At 52.2% G+C, this 17,967-nt stretch overlaps 1 protein-coding gene across 3 annotated transcripts; it reads right to left on the bottom strand.

Moving 5' to 3' along the window:
- Window positions 1–144: 144 nt before the first annotated feature.
- On the bottom strand, window positions 145–17,584 carry ERBB3 (erb-b2 receptor tyrosine kinase 3). Of its 3 annotated transcripts, none has more exons than XM_081248001.1 (28): window positions 17,417–17,584; window positions 13,485–13,636; window positions 12,779–12,965; window positions 11,935–12,060; window positions 11,240–11,305; window positions 10,949–11,067; window positions 10,699–10,840; window positions 10,216–10,329; window positions 9,987–10,107; window positions 8,304–8,377; window positions 8,074–8,164; window positions 7,622–7,827; window positions 7,286–7,418; window positions 6,988–7,078; window positions 6,609–6,763; window positions 6,151–6,204; window positions 5,667–5,808; window positions 4,947–5,066; window positions 4,723–4,821; window positions 4,347–4,532; window positions 4,029–4,184; window positions 3,707–3,782; window positions 3,378–3,524; window positions 2,965–3,062; window positions 2,695–2,883; window positions 2,463–2,534; window positions 1,959–2,253; window positions 145–1,771 (listed from the first exon to the last, which is right to left on the bottom strand). In XM_081248001.1, the coding sequence occupies exons 1-28, from the start codon at window positions 17,496–17,498 to the stop codon at window positions 1,248–1,250; spliced, it is 4,017 nt and encodes a 1,338-aa protein (XP_081104127.1). In that variant the 5' UTR covers window positions 17,499–17,584; the 3' UTR covers window positions 145–1,247. The 3 variants fall into 3 exon arrangements, with proteins under 3 accessions (XP_081104127.1, XP_081104128.1, XP_081104129.1); XM_081248003.1 differs by having other exon boundaries at window positions 1,566–1,771; window positions 2,122–2,253; XM_081248002.1 differs by lacking the exon at window positions 6,151–6,204.
- Between the last annotated feature and the right edge of the window lie 383 nt (window positions 17,585–17,967).

Below are 17,967 nucleotides of genomic sequence, written 5' to 3' on the forward strand. Positions count from 1 at the left end.
GCTGGAGAAAGCTACATGGGGCCGAGTAGGCCTATCAGGAGACAGAGAAAGAAGCATACAGTGGTAGCTATCCACTGCTGAGGGACAGAGAAAAGGGGCGGTCTACCTCACACACTAAAGGTTTTTATTTGACATACAGGAAGCTGCAAAACGTTGGCATTTTTATTCAGACGTATAAAAACAAAACAAAAAAACTTCAGGGCTAACAACAGATACCCCCAGTTTCCCATCCATGGGGACGGAAGTCTGAAGCTGGGTCCTCTTTCTATGCCAACTGGAAGCTTCCCACTACTGGATGAGAATAGCTCCTAAAAGTGGCTCTTGGGACCACTGTGAATCCGTCCCTTGGGTGGAGATCATATACAGCACATGTAGGTTATGGTTTATATTTTTCCTTCTGACCACCCCCTACTCCCACCTCCTGAGATAAGAAGTCTGGGTGTAGGAGAAGGCTGTAGTTGCTGGAGTTAGACTTGATTCAGTGCAAAAACAAGACAATGCCCCTTCAAGGGCTCTGACTTATATCAGTTTTCCTTGATACTTTACAGTAAGAGCACATGCATTGGAAGATCTTGAATCCGGACCTGCTACTTGATTTACTTAATCTCTTTAAGGCTCAGTTTCCTTATTTGTAAAATGGGATAATACCTAGCATACAGAATTGGTGTCAACGATTAAGTTAGAGAATGTTGGTAAAGTCTAGCATGATGCTCGGCACATGGTAAATGCTCAGTTAATAGTAATCATTAATATCTACTCCCAACCTCTTCACAAGATTTTAAGCTTCTCATTTTTTCTAGGGGGTTAAGGGTCACAAGCCAAAATTTTGCTTTCCCCTGCCAGGTTCCCCACTTTCCTCTTCCTTCAAAGTCTGATGGGAAACAAAGGCACACTTTAAAGCCTAGTCTCAACAAGACAGAGTCTAAGAGAAAGGGACATGGGGAGTAATCCTTCATATCGCCAGGGAGTTCCCCCAAGGAAGTTGAGGAATGGATTTGGGAAAGCACATAAAATAGGGAAAACCATCTCCTTTCCTGGGTTTGGGAAAGAGAAAAAGTGCAAAGCTGGCTAATACCACAAGAATTTTGTGTCCAAGTGTTTAAGGCCTCCAAAGGTTGATTGGAATTGTCTTGGACTAGGGAAATGGGGCTGAGATCTGTGAGGGAGAGGGACTAAGGAGAAGAGGGGTACCCTCCAGAGGCACTAGCTGCCATCAAATGCTCCCTGAATACCTCAGTGAGCAGAGGTTATGTTCTCTGGGCATTAGCCTTGGGGAAAAGCCGGCTATGCCAGTAATCGGGGTTATCAAAAGCAGAGTCAGTGGCTTCTAAACTACGTAGAGTTTTGAGGCGGGCATAATGGACCTGGGGGCCATGGTGTACAGGCCCCTGGAAAGCTCTCATTTCTTCATACCCTTGCTCAGCTGCTGGGCAGGCCTCCATGGCTGCATAATCCCCCCCAGGACCTCCTCCACCACGTCGCCGATTCATATATTCATAATCTTCATCCGGAGTTGTGCTGGCGTTGGGCATGGTGGGCACGGGGTTGAGCGGGCAACTCTGTGTGCTGCCCAGGGAAGCACTGAGGTCTGACCCCACATCCATGTACTCATAACCCAGCTCCTCAAGGGAACTTGGCCTAGGGGGACGAGATGGACTGCACTTTCTCCTCCGGTTCATGTATTCATACTCCTCGTCATCATCTTCTTCTTCAGTACCCAGGACAGAACTGAGACCCACTGAAGAAAGGGTGCCTTCCCGGGAGGAGGTACCTGAGGGTTGAGAAGAGAGGCTAGGTATGTGGTATTACTTCACTGTAATAGGCAGTGAGGAGTGGGGGAGTCTTAGGAAAAAATGAATAGGGAGGGATATGATCAGAGAAGACGGAAGGATTAAGAGGAGCCTGTGGAAGGAGGATTAGAGAAAGATTTGAGGAAAGCGCTACAGAAAGTCAGGCACCTTTGAGGTGTGCATCTGGCATGACATAACCATTGACATCCTCTTCCTCTAACCCTGGTGGGGACTGTGGGGTGACAGGAGTAAGCAGGCTATGGCGCTGGGAATGGTAGGCACTGTCTCCTCGTGGCCGTGGGCTCCGGCTCCGGCTTCTACACATGGATACCTTCTCCTGGAGCTCAGCCTCGGAGCCTGTCACATGGCCCTCCGATGACTCTGATGCCAGGCGTCCCCGTGGCACTGGGTGCAGAGAGGCTGGACGGTGGCACCGTTCACTACACCCACGAACTGCAGACTTCTGAGGGGGAAAATAATAGTGGAGATTTACACAGAAATGAGGGAAGAAGAGAAATTTGTTTTAGAAGGAGCTTGGGTCGTTCAGTGCCTTCTGTTTTGTAGGATACTGATTAAACCTCAGAGGTTTTTAAAGTCTCCCACACTACCCCTATCAATCCTAAGACTCTGCCACCCAGCCTCTTGGCATCCTCTTAAAGAGACAGACCTTACCTGGGCAGCCTCCCCAAGATTCCCCTGGTTCATAGGCATATATCCCGATGATGGACTTACAAGGCTCTGGCTCTAGGATGAAAAAAGTGAGGAAGAAGTTTAGATTAAGAGAGAAATCTACTCACCACAGCGGCCTTTGAATAGTTAATATGGACATCTGTGGGATTCGTGAGGGCACAGGTGTACAGAGGGCTTAGGGTGCAGAAAGTCTTGGGAAACTGGAAAATCTTACCCCACGTGGCCGAGTAAGTGTTCCAAGTGGCAGGCTAAGGGCAGAGCCTAGTGTGGTTGCCAAGTTCTCCTCCTCTGCCTCCAACTCCAGGTCTAGGTCTAGTTCTGGCTCCAGCTCTACTTCCTCCAGTTCCTTGTTTGTCAGAGCAGGGGGCTCTGCCCCAGGCGGAATTCCAGGCCCACTCTCTCTCTGTGAGGGCAGGTGGTTGATTGGTTCCAGCCAAGTTCCCTTTTCTCTAGATCTCCTTGGCACCTCCCAATCTCCACTCACCTTTATGACCAGGTACCGTGGTGGGTCTCGGGCCATCCTGGTGAACTCATTGGCTAGTTCTTTAAAGGTTGGGCGAATGTTCTCATCAATCATCCAACCTGGGGGTAAGATGTAGGAAGGAGTGCGATAAGAGGGGAGTGGAGTAGGGAGGGAAGCTACTTAGAAAATGGCTGACGCTTTGTTCCCTCATCTTTGTGTGGGGAGCCTGACATCCACGTAGATGCCATCGGCATCAATAATGTGGAGAGTGCTTAATGTTTATTGGGTGGAGACCATTTGGGGCATGCACTGCTGTTCTGGGTATTCACTTTTCATCACTGAGCATTGTTTATCTATGCCTTTTAGGTTTTCAGTCCAATGAAGCAATAATGGAGTAAAAAAAAAAAAAAGGCGGAGATCAGCAGGTAACTTACACTTGACCATGACCATGTAGACATCAATGGTACAGATCTGGGGCTGTGCCAACCGCTCCCCCTTCTCCAGCAGATCTGGTACTTCAGCCAGTCGCAGCCCTGCATAGGGCTCTGCCCCAAAGGTCATCAGCTCCCAAACTGTCACTCCTGGTATAGGAAGACATGACTAATTGATGGCAAAATAGTAGACATGGGCATGCAGATGAAGGGAAGGCAGAACTTGATCTGACCCAGGATGTGAAGGGCTTAGAGATTCTAAGAAAGGGTCTCAAAAGGCATCTTTGGAATTTGGGCCAGTGATGGTATGGTGGGCATCCAGATGGACTGACCATAGCTCCAGACGTCACTCTGGTGTGTGTATTTCCCAAAGTGGATACTCTCGAGGGCCATCCACTTAATTGGAGTCTGGGGGATTAAAGACAAAGGTGTCACCAGCTGATTTCCACACATTTTCTTAGCATTTCTAAACCCATGTTCTCCATCGTTCTTTTCTTTGTTGCTCTCTAAACTTTTATTTCTGGCATCTCCAGGTTCTTCTCCTTGGACTAACCCTGCAGCATCTGCTGGCCTCTCAAAGAGACCACAGAGTGCTTCCCATCCCCATGTTTCACTCCACCCCTGCCTCCTTACCCAGCCTTTGTGTCACTTTACCTTGGCCTCACTGTGCAGTAGCTGCTTATCATCAGGGGGCAGCAAGTCAGCAACCCCAAAATCTGCCACCTGAACTTGACTGGGTGACTTCAGTAGCACATTTCGGGCAGCCAGGTTCCTGTGCACCATACCATGTTCCTCAAGGTAGTACATTCCCTATAGGGAAGGAAGTATTCTCAAGGTTGGGGAAATTGGTCCTTGAGCTTCAGAATCACCTCAAACCCTAAGGCACCTCTCAACACTTGAACCTCCTGGTCCCCTCCCTGTGGGCCCGCAGGCAGTTTCATCTTAGAACTCCTCCAGTCTCCTCTCACTCACCTTGGCAATTTGTACTCCCCAGTTGAGCAGCAGCTGTGGCCCCAGTGCCCCACGGTGTTGTCTCACATGATCCAGCAGGGAGCCCAGAGGCAGGTACTGAGTGATGAGCTGCAGAGATGACCCTGGGCACAGTCCCAGCAGCCGTACAATGTGGGCATGGTCGAGGCTGCCAATGGCCAGCATATGCTAAGAGACACAAGAAAGGTCATCCTGGGAACAAACAGGGTCACATAAAACCAGACCAGGGCTCCCCCAATATTCGAAGACATCAACATGGCTAACACAGTATCTGCTAACACAAGACCGTGCTTCTACATAATCGTATCTAATATCAACCCTCTCCTAGTGGCACACAGAACACCTTGCCTTCACTTACGTCCGTCACAGCTTGAAAACTTTGCCGTCCACTCTTGTCCTCAATGACTTTAATGCAGACTGGAATCTTGATCGATTCACCCTCAGGAATCCACACTCCCTGGGAAATTTTGGACAGGAGTCAGCCTAAGGTCATTCTCCCCAGGCTAGTCCTGTCTCTGAATCTTTCCCTCCTTTGCCCTAGATCCTTTTCCCACCTCCCCAGACTTCCTGTGGGCCACTCACTTTGTGCACAGTTCCGAAGACGCCCGAGCCCAGCACTTTAAGCTTCTTCAGCTCTGTTTCTTTGAAGATTCTGGCCGAGACTTTGTTAGCCTTCTCACTGGGATCCAGAGGCTCTACGCTCTGGAACAGATGGAAAGGAGGTACTCAGGAAAGCCCACTCCCATGTCCCTCTCCAACCCCCTCCCCAGAGGTGGATGCCAAGAGCAGCAAAGCCCAAAGCGGTGGGAGCAGGAGGAGGAATGTCTCTAGTCTTGGAAAGCATTGCAGGCATATGGGGGAATAAAAGACCTGAGGATTGAGGAAGTCGTTTGTGTTCATGAGACCAGAAATCAAGACGGTCAGGTTTTCCCTTTGATGGAGAGAGTTGGTAATACTATCACCTTGAGTACTTTTATACAATTCTCTCTGTTTTTCAAAGCACTTTCACATACATCATCCCCTTTCACCCTTACAGCCATCTTGTAAGGATGAATGTTATTATTTCCTCTGTATACATGCATAAACTGAGGCACAGAGAAGGAAGCTAACTTCTTCAAAGTCATACGGCAAATTAATGGAAAAATCAGGACTAGAATTCATGTCTCCCATTTCTCTGGCCAGAGTCCTTTCTAATGGACCATACTACCTCCTTGAAGAAAGGGATCAAAGCTCTGGGGAAGGAAGAGGATCTTAAAAGGGTGATGGTATAGGGTATGTTTCAAGGGTAAGATAGGCACTCACCTCACCCCGTTCCAAGTAGCGCCTCATAGCCCTCTTATTCTGAATCCGGCGCCCACGCCAATAGAGAAAAGTGCTGCCCAGGATCAGGAAAATCACTGCCAATCCTACCACCACTGTTAAAGCCATTGCCAGATGGGTTTTGCTGTGGGACAGAGAAACCCAGAATTATCCTGTGTCTACACTTCCCTTACAAATGTCATTTACACCTGTACTAAAGGTATAGCGCAGATCTGGGGCAAGAAGTTAACATTCACATCTACATATATCCTTGAGCAATGAAGGGGTTAACCTCAACCTCCAACCCAAGACTACTGCAAGTTAATCTTAGGAAGGGAAGACCAGAAGCCTGGATTCTTATGTCCCCAAGTCCAGTGATAATAGCCTGTATATAGAAGGCCAGAATGAATAGAGACTTAATATTCCCAGGAGGTAACGGCCCTTCCCCAAATATTCCCAGCTCCCTAAATCTCCAAGCCCACCATACCTGATCAGTGCCAGTGTTTGGCCTAAACAGTCTTGTAGCTCTGGTCCCTTACACCTGGAGAAGAAAGTCACCTCCTTAAATGGGAGCTTGGTAGACTTCCACAGGAAGCTCAATTCCAACAGTCTCAACGTACATTGTTTCAGACCCTACCATGGCATCCCATCCTGAAGCCCAAAGCATATCCCAAGACATGGCTCCCATCTCTGGCTCACCAATCCTCCCTGAGTCCCTCTCTTGAATGAAACTCCCCTGAGCTGAGCTTATTCCAGGTTCCCCAAATTGTAGCATCATTTTGTGCTGTTACTGAGTTTCCCTTTCTCCAATCCTTCACTACACAGCTGGGAGTGGTTCTTAAGTCATAGTTCCTTTTTTCTTTCTGCTCCCCTCACCATCTTCTTTCCCTCTAGCTCTGTACTCTTACCCCTCCGCCAACACCCTTTTATCATCCCATCACTGACCCCTGGGTGCAGTTCTCATGACAGGGCCGACATTCATTCTGAGCATCTGGGTACTTATAGATGGGGCCCTTGGCACCGAGGACTCCAAAGGGGCAGCTGCTCACACAGTGGGGCCCATCTCGAAAATGGGCACACTGGGCACAAGCATCAGAGCCCTGGGTGGAAGAGAGAAGGTCAGGAAGTATGGTATTCCAACATCAATTCCATACTTCCCAACAAGATCTAGCCCAGCCATTTAGGACCCTCCATTCACAGACCCTAGCATTATCTGGCCTCCCTGTGCCTCGCTATGGCCTTGAAATGTGGCCATATCATTCCCTAGACACTCCAGTGTTGCCCCGCCCTCTCTCCCTTAGAGATCCTGGTGCTGCTACTGTACCGAGCCATTGCACGTGGTAGTGCCCTCCATGGGTTGGCATTCCGGGTGGCAGGAAAAGCATTCAGCTTCATGGGCAAACTCACGAGGCTCCCTGCAGTGGGGGGCCGGGGGTAAAGGGAGGTGGGTCACTTCCAAGGCCTGACCTTTATGCTCTGTTCCCCCAACCACAGGGCCTCCTACCTAATTCCCACCAAGACATATACAGAAGGTTGTCTAAAGCCTTTCAGGTGACACCTGAACAGCCCCATCCCTCGGGCACATCCCCCATCCCCTTCTTGACTCTCCCCCCTCACTGTACCCATTCAGAAAGTTGCAGTGGGTCACACAGACTCCTCCTCGGCTGTAGTTTCGACAAGATAGGCACTGACTGGGGCCTGGGCCCCAGCATCCCCCAGAGGAGCACAGTGGGTCACACACTTTGCCTTCTGCCACTGGAAAGGAAGGGGCGGGTTAGGAGGAGTCTGAGGTCTCCTAACAAGGCTTTTCCTGAACTCTTGCTCATTACTGCTTCCAGCCTAATGTCCCCTCTCCTTGGCTCTGTCCCCCATCCGTACTCCCACTTGCAGGGCAGAGCAGCCCTCATACCCGTCTCCTGCCTGATTCCACCGCCCCGTCCATGGGCCCTTTCCCTCACCGCAGTCTCTGCGGGGCCGATTATGCTTGATGTCCAGTCTCTCTTCCGAAGGCCCCCGAAGCAGCCTGGTCCAGTTCAAAGAATGGTGGTAGCAAAGCTGTCGATTGGCACTTATGTAGATACGCCCAGCACTAATTTCTTTCAAGGATCGGAGGCCCAGAGATGTTACATTCAAGTTCTTCATGATCAACAGTGAGAAGCCCCGGCTGAGAACAAGGAGACTGGATGAGAGGGGAGACTACAGAGGAAAAACTGAGCACGCAGTGGGTTCATTTCCATTCAACAAATTTGCTCTGGGCTAATCAACCCACTGAGAGGGACTACCCCCTCCTTTAGCCTTTGCCCCATCAAACTCCCGCTGTATGAGACCATGCCTTGTATTTCACTCAAGGATGCCTGAGAAACTGGGTTCTTTGCCCGGAGGTGCGATGACCTCCACACCCCTTACTCACTTGTAGAGGCTTCGGCCCCCAATGGTTGTCAGGTTGGAAAAGACACTGAAGTTGTGCATGTGGGGAGGCCAGGACTGGATGTTCAGGTAACCTGAGGGGTTGGAGAGGGGCATATGAGTGGGCAGCCCCTCCCCTTCCTTTCTCAGGTTTGCCTGGTCCCTCCCCTGATGCCTGGCACATGATTTTCTCAAGTGGTATACTCAGTAAGGGCAGGCTCTCCTCCCATTCACCTGTGATCTCCCGCACTGTCTGGAAGACATTGAGCTTCTCAGGGTCCAGAGCAGGAATCTTGTGCCAGGGGTCTCTGAGGAGAACAGTAAAAACCAGTCAACAAGGTAGAGGCATAACCAAGTAGCAGTGAACATGCATAGCCTCAGGACTTAGTTTCCAAATAGCGTTCTCCACTAAAAGGAAACAGGACTCTTTGGAGAAATGGCTGAGGCAGGAGAAATATAACATGAGCCTACAGCATCCTGTGCAAAAAAGTAAGGAAATGCTCAAAGCATGAGGGGTATAAGCCCAAAGAACACAGGAGCCATCATGAAGGGGCCCCACAATGAGCAGACCAAGGACAACTGGAATAATGATTGTAAGAGACTCTGAAATGTTGACTAAAACAAGTATCCAAACAGATTAAACACACAAACAAGTAAGTAAATAAACAGGAAGGGAAGGCTCTCCCTAACACGAGAATGCCAACAAATAAATACAGGAGGAATAATGGAGTTAGAAAATCATCATTTGGCAATTCTCATAAAAACTGCTTCAGGCAAATATCTCCCCACAAGATACTTATTAATTGCAAAGGGAAAACAGTAACTTTACAGTAGAAAAGCTGGTAGACGCCACTTTAACCAAGTGACCAGAGGTATCATCACCAATGATGGAACAAATCAACATCATGTGCCTCCTTTATCTATGCACTGAGAATACATATGTAGTATTCCTATCAAAAATGCCTAACTTGAATCTAAGTGTGAGGCAACATTAGATAAACCCCAACTGAGGAACATACTACCAATTACCTGACCTGTACTCATCGGCAATGTCAAGGTCATGAACTGTGGCAGATTAAAGGAGACTGAAGAGACACCAAATGTAAATGTGTGATCCAGGACTGTGAGCAAGACTATTAGCGAAATCTGATTAAGGTCTGTAGATTAGATAACACTTTGTATCAATGCTAATTTCCCGATTTAAACAATTGTACTATGGTTTTGTAAGAAAATGTTCTTGTTTTCAAGGAATACACACTGAAATGTAACGGGTGAGGGGACACCACGTCTGGAAATTTACCTTCAAGTGGTTCAGAAAAACAAGAGCATGTATATATAGTGTGTGTGGTGTATAGAGACAGAAATGATAAACATGTGGTACATTGGTAACATTTGGGGGATCTGAATAAAGAGTGTATGGGAAATCTTTATACAATTTTTGCAACTTTAGATTTAAAATTTTGTCCAAAGTAGACAGGTGGCCCTAACGTTTCACACACTCACACACACACACGCACACACACACTCACTCACTTACTCACTCACTGTAAATGCTGTCCTATGGATTAGAATGTCCCTTTGCTCTTTGTGGCTCCAAACCAAGAAGCAGAACTAGGGGAAACAGCTGGAAGTCATGAGACAGATTTTCATCTAATTTAAGTATGAACATTTAGAAACCTTTAAGAAGGAGGACACAGTGTCCCTGTCCCTTGCCACTCGGCTGGCTCGATTGCTTAGGGGTATCTGAGGGGATTCAAGCCCTGCCTGGGGAGTTAAGCACTGTCAGGTCCTTTGTGACCTCTAAGATTTTATGATCTAGATTCCTGATCAGCTCCACATACAAAGGCTTGAACCAATGCAATGAACCGTGAGCGGGTGAATGGGGTGGGGGATCGGGATGAAAGCAGAATCTCTAACCCATTAAGGCCGGTGATAAGAAAGTCCAGGTTGCCCAGGATCTTGGTGCAGTTCACAAATCCATCAATGTTGCTCGAGTCCACAGTCTGGAAGCGGCTCCCAGAGCCCGTCCCCTCACAAGCTGTAAACACAGAAGAGCCTCACTGGGGAGGGGGTGTGGGGGGTGGAGTCTGAGTAGTCTCAGGGGAAAGGGTATCTCTTCACCAACTCCTTACCATCTCTTACTCACCTTTGGGGCACAGACCCCCACAAGGTTCACATATCTTGAGTCCATTTTTATCTACTTCCATTTTGTCAGGAGGACAAGCCCTGACACAAGACGTTTGATCCACCACAAAGTTATCTAGGAGGGAGGAGGGCACCATTAGAGGTGAGGGAGGAACACTGCCAACTACCAACAACCTCCTTCCTCCTGCTCTGCACTGCATTTGCTCCAATCGACCACCCGAGGTTCCTTAAGTGCTGTCTCATGGATTAGAAAGGCCCTTTGCTCTTTGGATCCAAAGAGCAGAACTAGAAGCAATTGCTGGAAGTCATGGGGAGATAGATGCGGGAACGGGACATAGGGGTCATTCATTAGGGGTGACTAGATGATCACAACCAATTGCCCTCTATATCCTCTATTAACCACCCAACTTGATCCATTTTGCCTCCTAAAATTTCATCTAAATCCTGGTTGCACTACCATTGTTCCTTCCCTTCAGACACTTACGGGGACAGCTGGCTACACAAACTCCTCCGTACTGATACTTGGTGTGGGGATTGGGTTCCAGCTGGAAAGTTAGCTTGTTGTAGACAAGAGGCTGTGGACACTGGCGTACACAGGCTCCACTGTCATTGAAGAGCCGGCAGGCCTAGGAACACAGAAGGCTCATAAGACTCATGTTACATATGGACCCCTACTTCCTCCCCAAAGCCCACATCCCATTTCAGAACAGGCAAGCGGTGGTAACAGTACGTACAAAGCAGTCTGTGTCCTGAGGGCCCGAGCAGCCCCCTGCACACTCGTCGTGGCAGCACTGGTTGGGGTTCGGCCCAAAGCAGTGACCGTTACACTGAGGGGCACAGATGGTCTTGGTCACTACGGACGGAAAGAAAGCACAGCTGTCAGGGCTTACAGGACTGTATTCTGAGGCTATCTCTCACCCTCTTGCCTTATAGGCTCATCGCTACCCCTGGTTGACACAGGCTGGGGTGGGCAAGGATATGAAAGTGTATGTGAGTTTGAAGTCTTTAAAATGAAGTAAACCCACGTGTCTGGCAGTCTTCTGGTCCAGGACCCCAGCATCGCCCCTTGCAGACCTCATGACAGGGGGGACCTGGTTGGGAGGGAAAGTAGCACAAGCGGCTGTCAAAAAGGCTTGCTTAAATCAACAGGGTATGATGTCAGCACACAGGCACCCAGTCCCGGGAAGCGGAGAGCCAGGGCAGCATCCCTCCTTGCCCCAGAGGAGCTGGGCTGGGCTCAAGTGAACCTGTCAGCAAGGGGTGGAGCCGCGCCTCCACACCACCCACAGGGCAAGGAGGGGAGGGCCTGGGGCACATGCCTCACTCAGCCCAGTCCCAACCCAGGAATTTGGTTCTTCTTGGCAAACTGAACCCAGTAGGAATATGTGTGCGTGAGTGGACAGGGAGCGGCAGACTGCGGTCAGGGCTAGGTAGGTTCCAAGAAGGAACGATGTTGGAGTGGAAAGAGAAATGGATGTGCAGTCCAGAGACCTGGCTTCCCACTCAGAGCACAGAGCTCTTTAGCCCCTTTCCTTCCCACGCTGCTTCTGCGGTTCGGGTTCTAGGGGACTGACCTCCTCCCTCCTGGCAGGCTCCTTGGGTTAGAGCCTGAGGTTTGTTCAGTGGCAGCTGGGCCCACATTAGGGACATATTGATGAGGGGAAAGGAGTCGCTGTGGTTGGGTGGGGGCAAGGGGGCGGTTTTGATCATGGACACTCACAGGTCCTGCCATTGTCCTTCACCACTATCTCGGCGTCTCGGTCCCGCACGATGTCCCTCCAGTCAACTGTGTCCATGTGACAAAGTTTATCATTCTTCTCAATGTAAACGCCCCCTGACAGAATCTCTGAGGTAGGGAAGAGAAGTGCCAGGGTCAAGGGCTAGTCGGGGAAGTCCTCCTTCTCCCTGCCTCCCCACCAGTCTGAAAGGCCACTCGAGTCAGGAGCAGAGGACGTGGGCAGACGGATGTGTCCAATTAAATCCAAACTGCAGAGGAGGCGCCTTGTAAGAGGAGGAGCGGCCGAAAGAAAGCCTTGCCTCCTCAGACACCTGTCCAGATCCGGTTTAGCGAGTGGGGGAGGGGAAGGGAAAGAAGGAGAGTAGATCCCTGACTCAAATCCACACCTCCCCACCCCCGCGTGCCCCACCTGTGTGTTTTTCAACTGACTGGGACAGGCAGAATTAGAAGGTGGCCAGGTGGTATTTAACCCCTCTAGTCCTCCAGCTTGGGGCGACTTGTGAGGGCGGGAGGGAGGATTCCCATTCCCAGGGAAGGAGGGACATCAAGGGACACTGTGCTCGGAAGCTAGAAGAATGTATAACAGCCTCAGCTCCAACTCCAGCCCCACCAGGACATAAGGACCCTCCCCGGGGACAGATGCCTCAGCTCCCTGTTAGGGCCCTCTATCATTTAAGGAGGAGTGGACCTTTAGACCGTGGTGGTCAAGGTGGTGGGCACCTTGAACGGGCGTACTCAGAGGGAGTAGTCTTGGGTCATCATCAAAGAGGCACCTGTCAGCAGGTTGGCTGAGGGGCAGGCCTGGAAGGAATCACCAGGAACTGACCAGTGAGCTGAGTAAAGCGGAGCTGGCGCAGAGCATGGCTGGAGTTGGTGTTGTAGTTCAACATGACAAAGATGGCAAACTTCCCATCGTAGACCTGGGTCCCCCGCACCACTCGGAGGTTGGGCAGTGGCAGCGTAGAGAACTCATTCATGGCCACAAGGACGTAGCCGGTCACTTCTCGGATCCACTGTGATGGAGCAGATCGTGTGGGTGAGAGGGAGAGCGGGGCAAGAAGTCTCAATCCGCTTTCCCTCCCTAAGGCACTGAGGAAGCTCTAGCTCCTCTAATTTTTTCCAAGTCCTGTTTTGGAGTAGGGAGTAGCAGGCGCCACACGACTTCTGCAAGTGAAGACAAGCTGCAGAAATGACCAAGGAATTCTAGGCTCCTAGCCTTTCCTTCTCAGGGCTCCTCAGGCCAGGAAGGTCCTTGCTTATCCCTTCCTCACCTCCTCAGGTAACTCTTGGTCCCTGGTGCAGAACCCCACCCTGCCCCTGCCCCCTTCTCAGGGCCAGCCCCTGTGCATCCCCAGCTACAGCGACCAGTCCACGGGCCCCAGATTCCAATCACTGCCCCATAAACACACTGGCTTGGATCTTAGGAACCATGGAGTCTTAGGAATGCTCAACTCCAGCCCTGAGGACAGGAAAGAGGCTTCTGTAGGGAGGACAAGGGGGAAGAGGTCGAGGAAGGAGGTCGGCACTCTAACCTGCAGGAAGGAGAGGTCAGCATTGTGTCCTGTGAGCACGATCTCCAGGTTCCCCATCACCACCTCACACCTCTCGTAGAGCTTGTACAGTGTCTGGTACTGGTTCTCGGCATCGCCGGTCACACTCAGCCCATTCAGAGTCCCAGGGCACACTGTTCCAAGTGGAGGTAAGAATGGCAGAGGCCTGGACACAAGTTTTCAGCCCCGTCCCCCAAGACCACCCCTTGGTTGCCCTCTTCCAGTAACATTTAGCACGATCAGAGGCAGCTGCCTCCAACCCTCCGCCCTAGAGGCAGATGCCAAGGCCGGACTGAGAGCCTAAACTTCCTCTTTTCCCAGAATCCCTTCACTGGCCCCCTGAACAGGAAGGTGAAAAGATTTCCTTTTCCCACCTGGGCCTCCTCTGTGCCTCTACTGGGTACTACTTTAGGTGCTAACGAGTTAATCAAGGAGGATGTGGGGTTGTTTTCCCCTCCCTAGAAAGAAGTTAGAAAAGGACCGCAGCTTGGTTACCCTCCTCTTCCCTTCCCCCGCTCCAACCAGGGCACTTCTCTACCCCCATCCTGCCTCTCTAGGTCCTGGAATAAATATCTCTTTGGGGCAGCACACAGCCCCTATTGTGTCTACTGAGGGTGGGATGGGGGCAGAGGGCGGGGGCAGTGCCTGGGGCCACGGTACGGCCCACAATGAGGCGATTCTATTTAGGAGGAGGGGGCTGCCCCACCCTGTCCCCAGACACCCTGTCCTCAGCCGCAGCCCCCCTCTCTCCCCTCAAGCCTTGGGCTCAGACGAGTGACCTCACTGGCAGGGGGCCTCTGGTGGTGGCGTGGGGGGCTCAGTGTGAGCTCTGTCTATAAAGCTGGAAGATAGGGAGCTGACTGCCCACCTCGCACCCCCTTCATCAACTTTGGCTTTCCTCTCACTCTGTTCCCCATCCCAGCCCACTCCAGCTCCCTCAGCATCACACTTTCCAGCCCTAGAGTATTTTTCAGCAAATACAGAGAAGCCGGATGGAAACAGCAGCCTACTCTCTCCATTCTAAGCCTTCTACCCAATTTCATTGTCAGAGGAGATTCATTAAGAAGCCTTCCAGGGCTTGCCTGGTGGCGCAGTGGTTGAGAATCTGCCTGCCAATGCAGGGGACACGGGTTCGAGCCCCGGTCTGGGAAGATCCCACATGTCGTGGAGCAACTGGGCCCGTGAGCCACAACTACTGAGCCTGCGCGTCTGGAGCTTGTGCTCCGCAACAAGAGAGGCCGCGATAGAGAGAGGCCCACGCACTGCGATGAAGAGTGGCCCCCACTTGCCGCAACTAGAGAAATCCCTTGCCCAGAAAACAAAGACCCAACACAGCCAAAAATAAATAGATTAAAAAAAAAAAAAGAAAAAAAGAATCCTTCCAACATGGCACTCTCACTCACATTAGGGAGAGCCTAGACTCGAGGTACGTGAGGCATGTCAGTCTTGGGGGCTCACTTTACTTTGTAAGTATGGAGGACATAGGGGCTATGGGAAATGTTGGACCCTGAAGCCCTACCCCATGTCTCTCCTCTGGCTCAGTGAAAGACTGCGGGGAGTGGGGGTAGATACCACCTGTCCCAGCCACCCTTCCCTGAGGCAGTGGCAGCCTAGTGGGAGGCAGGAGTGAATGGAGGGAGATTGGTGAGGCCCCAACCCCTCCTCCTAGATGCACCCCTAGTCTGACCACCTGACCTTTGAAGGGCTCCCATTCCCTATCACACCCCATGAAGGGAAAGGGGTGAGCTAGACCCAGCAGAGGGGTAAACAGGCCGGGAGCTCCCAGAGGAGCCTGGGAACTCTAGGGTCCTTGGGTTGAAAACGAAATGACTAGGAGGTTAGTCGTTGCTGGAACAGCGCCACCCCAATCCCCTTCCTGGCAGGACACCCCCTCTTCCAAGTCAAGACGCCAACCCTTCTCCCCTGATAAGGGAGGAGCCACGATTTCTGCACAGGGAAGTGGGGTGTGTGCGTGTACACACACACACACACACACACACACATGTACTCGTACACGTACACAGCTCTCCTACTGGCCCAGAAATCTACACTGGTTCTGTCCTTGGGTTTCCTTATTTGGAAGTATTTCAGGTGGCCCCATCCATTCCACCTGCGCATATGTGTTTGTGCAAACTTTGTGTCTGTGCTTGGGAGGCTACAGTGTTCGAGATCCCAGTTCCCTGCCACCCTGAGGGTAAAGTCCATATTACACAAATAGGAGCAAAGGGCTGGGTGGGAAGAGAGTATGAACAACACCTCTGAGGAGGAACCAGGCAGCCTGGGGAGGAAAGGAGGGGTAGGGGAGTTAGAAAGTCCCTGCTCTACGCAGGGATTAGGGGCACAGGGAGGGCGAGTGGCACAGACCCCCCCCCTTGGTAAAGAGCACTGGGGTGGGTCCCAGCAAGAATCTCCAGCCCCTCCTTAACCAGAGGCCTCCTCTCCAAAGTCCCCCACCCCCCATCACAGCCAGGACAAAGGGGCTATAGAAGGACTGAGACAGGGCCGGATGCCCAGAGGCTGCAGGATCCAGATAAAGGGTAAAGAGACCCAACCATGCCTGCCTCCTGTCTCCCTCAGGGAAGGTGGCCAGGATCTGGGACTCCTGGGTTCCCAGCTGAAGATTCCAGGGGTCTGGATGGGACAGTGATACAGTCACTTTACTCAGTCTCTCCCACTCCAATCCCCAGACCCCCGCCCTCCACCAGCTGGGAGTGTTCACATCTCAAGATCCCAGGGTCTAAATTTAGGCCCAGCAACTGTGAGGGAAGCACAGGTGTTTCTCCCACTCCCACCCTGGGGAAGGGGCCCTGACTGTGCCAAACCCCAAGCTGAGATCTGTGGGGAGGGGAGGAAATCAACAGGGTTCCTCCAATGCCAGCAGCCCCAGCACCCCTCAGGTGTCCATGGTCCCAGAGACACCCCAAAGAGGTGGGCTCAGCTGGCATGGGAGTGGGAGGAGGAACAGCGGAGCAATCTGACTCTTGTCTAGACTGCCAGAGACAGCCAGACAATAAACAGAACGGGGGTGGGGGGACTCTGGGCCTAAGAAGGAGCCCCCCCCAAGGACAGGGGGCTCAGAAGACAGGACAGGTGCCCTGTTGGCCCTCAGGTTGGGGAGAGAAAAGACAGAGAGAAATAGCATCTGGAAGTCCTTGACCCTATAGCTCTTGGCTCAGTGCTTTGTACATAGTAGATGCTCAATAAGTATTAGTTGAATTGATCTGGGTCTTGACAAGAAAAGTTTGGTCAAGTCGGGGACCAGTTAACTTTATTATTTTGAGAGAAAGAGGCCAGTCAGCCTCTGCGGGGCCTCTCACCCTGCTGTCACCTGGACTTGGCCCTTGGGTTAATCTCAGCTCTCCACAGGGCAGGCCCACTCACGGAAGAGGAGGTGCCTCTCTTGTTTTCCAACAGTAGACAACAACAACCCCCCCCCTTCCACAGCTCCGCCCTGCCGGCAAAACAACAAAACTGGAGGTTTTTGAGCCCCTGGGGGCAGGAGGTTGGGAGCAAACCGAGAACCAACCCCCTTCCCTGCCCCGCTCTTTCCAAGATCTCCACCTCCAATCATCCCCTCACGTTTACAGAATGGAGGTCCCAGCTCCCCTCCCTGCAGGGCCCCTCAGAAGTGTGAACTGTTTCAGCATCAGCCCTATCCGGAGAGACAAATCAGAGGGTCCGCGACACGGCAGGGGGGAGGTGGCCGGGGCAAGGTAGTGGTCCGGGAATCCCGTCCCCGCCCGGACCACGCCGAGAACCTGATCCTGACGGTCTCCGCCCAGGGGGCCCCAGCGCGCGGGGCTCCGCACCCCCAGCCTCGCACAGCCCGAGCTCCTGCCCCTGGCCTCCGGCACCCCGCGAATTTGGCTCGGAATCCCAGGTTCCGAGCCTGCCGGTGCTCCCTCACCGCTTACCTGCCTGCGAGTTGCCCACCTCGGAGCCCCGGGCCAGGCTGAGGAGGAAGCCCAGCACCTGCAGAGCCCCGTTCGCTCTCATGACTCCAGCGGAGAGTGAGGGGAGCCCAGCCCAATCCGGCCGGGGGGCGGCCCTGGACTAGGACATCTAAGCGGAGCCACCTGAGCCGCCGGAGACTTGGTAGCGGCGGCAGAGGAGGTTGCAAACTGCAACCGGAGCCGGAGCCGGAGTTTGGGGCGGGATGGCAGGGGAGGGGTGTAGTCTGCAAGGGAGCGCAGGGGGAGGGGGTGAATCTCGGCCGCGCCCCCTCGGGCGCGAGGCTGGAGTAGCGATTGCTGGAGCCTCGGCGGCCCGCCCCGAGCGCGCCCCACGCCCCAGTGCCCGGCAACTTGGCCGCGCAGATCCAGGACGGGTCTCGCCCTAATTTTTCTCCGGGAGCTGAAGTAAGGGGAGGCCAAGATTCCAAACGCCCCCAAATGCTTCCAAAGGAGAAAGGTAATGGGGGTGGGGAGACCGCTCCAAAGCCCGACCCCCTGCAAGTTGGCCTCGC

This window comes from Mesoplodon bidens (assembly GCF_964165515.1).
Source record: "Mesoplodon bidens genome assembly, chromosome: 11".
Lineage (NCBI taxonomy): Eukaryota > Metazoa > Chordata > Mammalia > Artiodactyla > Ziphiidae > Mesoplodon > Mesoplodon bidens.

What these genes read in the sequence shown, in the direction of transcription:
- ERBB3 (XM_081248001.1), bottom strand. Translation starts at nt 17,498, where the DNA reads ATGAGAGCGAACGGGGCTCTGCAGGTGCTGGGCTTCCTCCTCAGCCTG. An exon ending in CATGAGAACTGCACCCAGGG is followed by an intron (nt 6,205 to 6,608) that starts GTCAGTGATGGG and finishes TTTCTTCTCCAG; the next exon opens with GTGTAAGGGACCAGAGCTAC. An exon ending in CAAACACTGGCACTGATCAG is followed by an intron (nt 5,809 to 6,150) that starts GTATGGTGGGCT and finishes TCTGTCCCACAG; the next exon opens with CAAAACCCATCTGGCAATGG.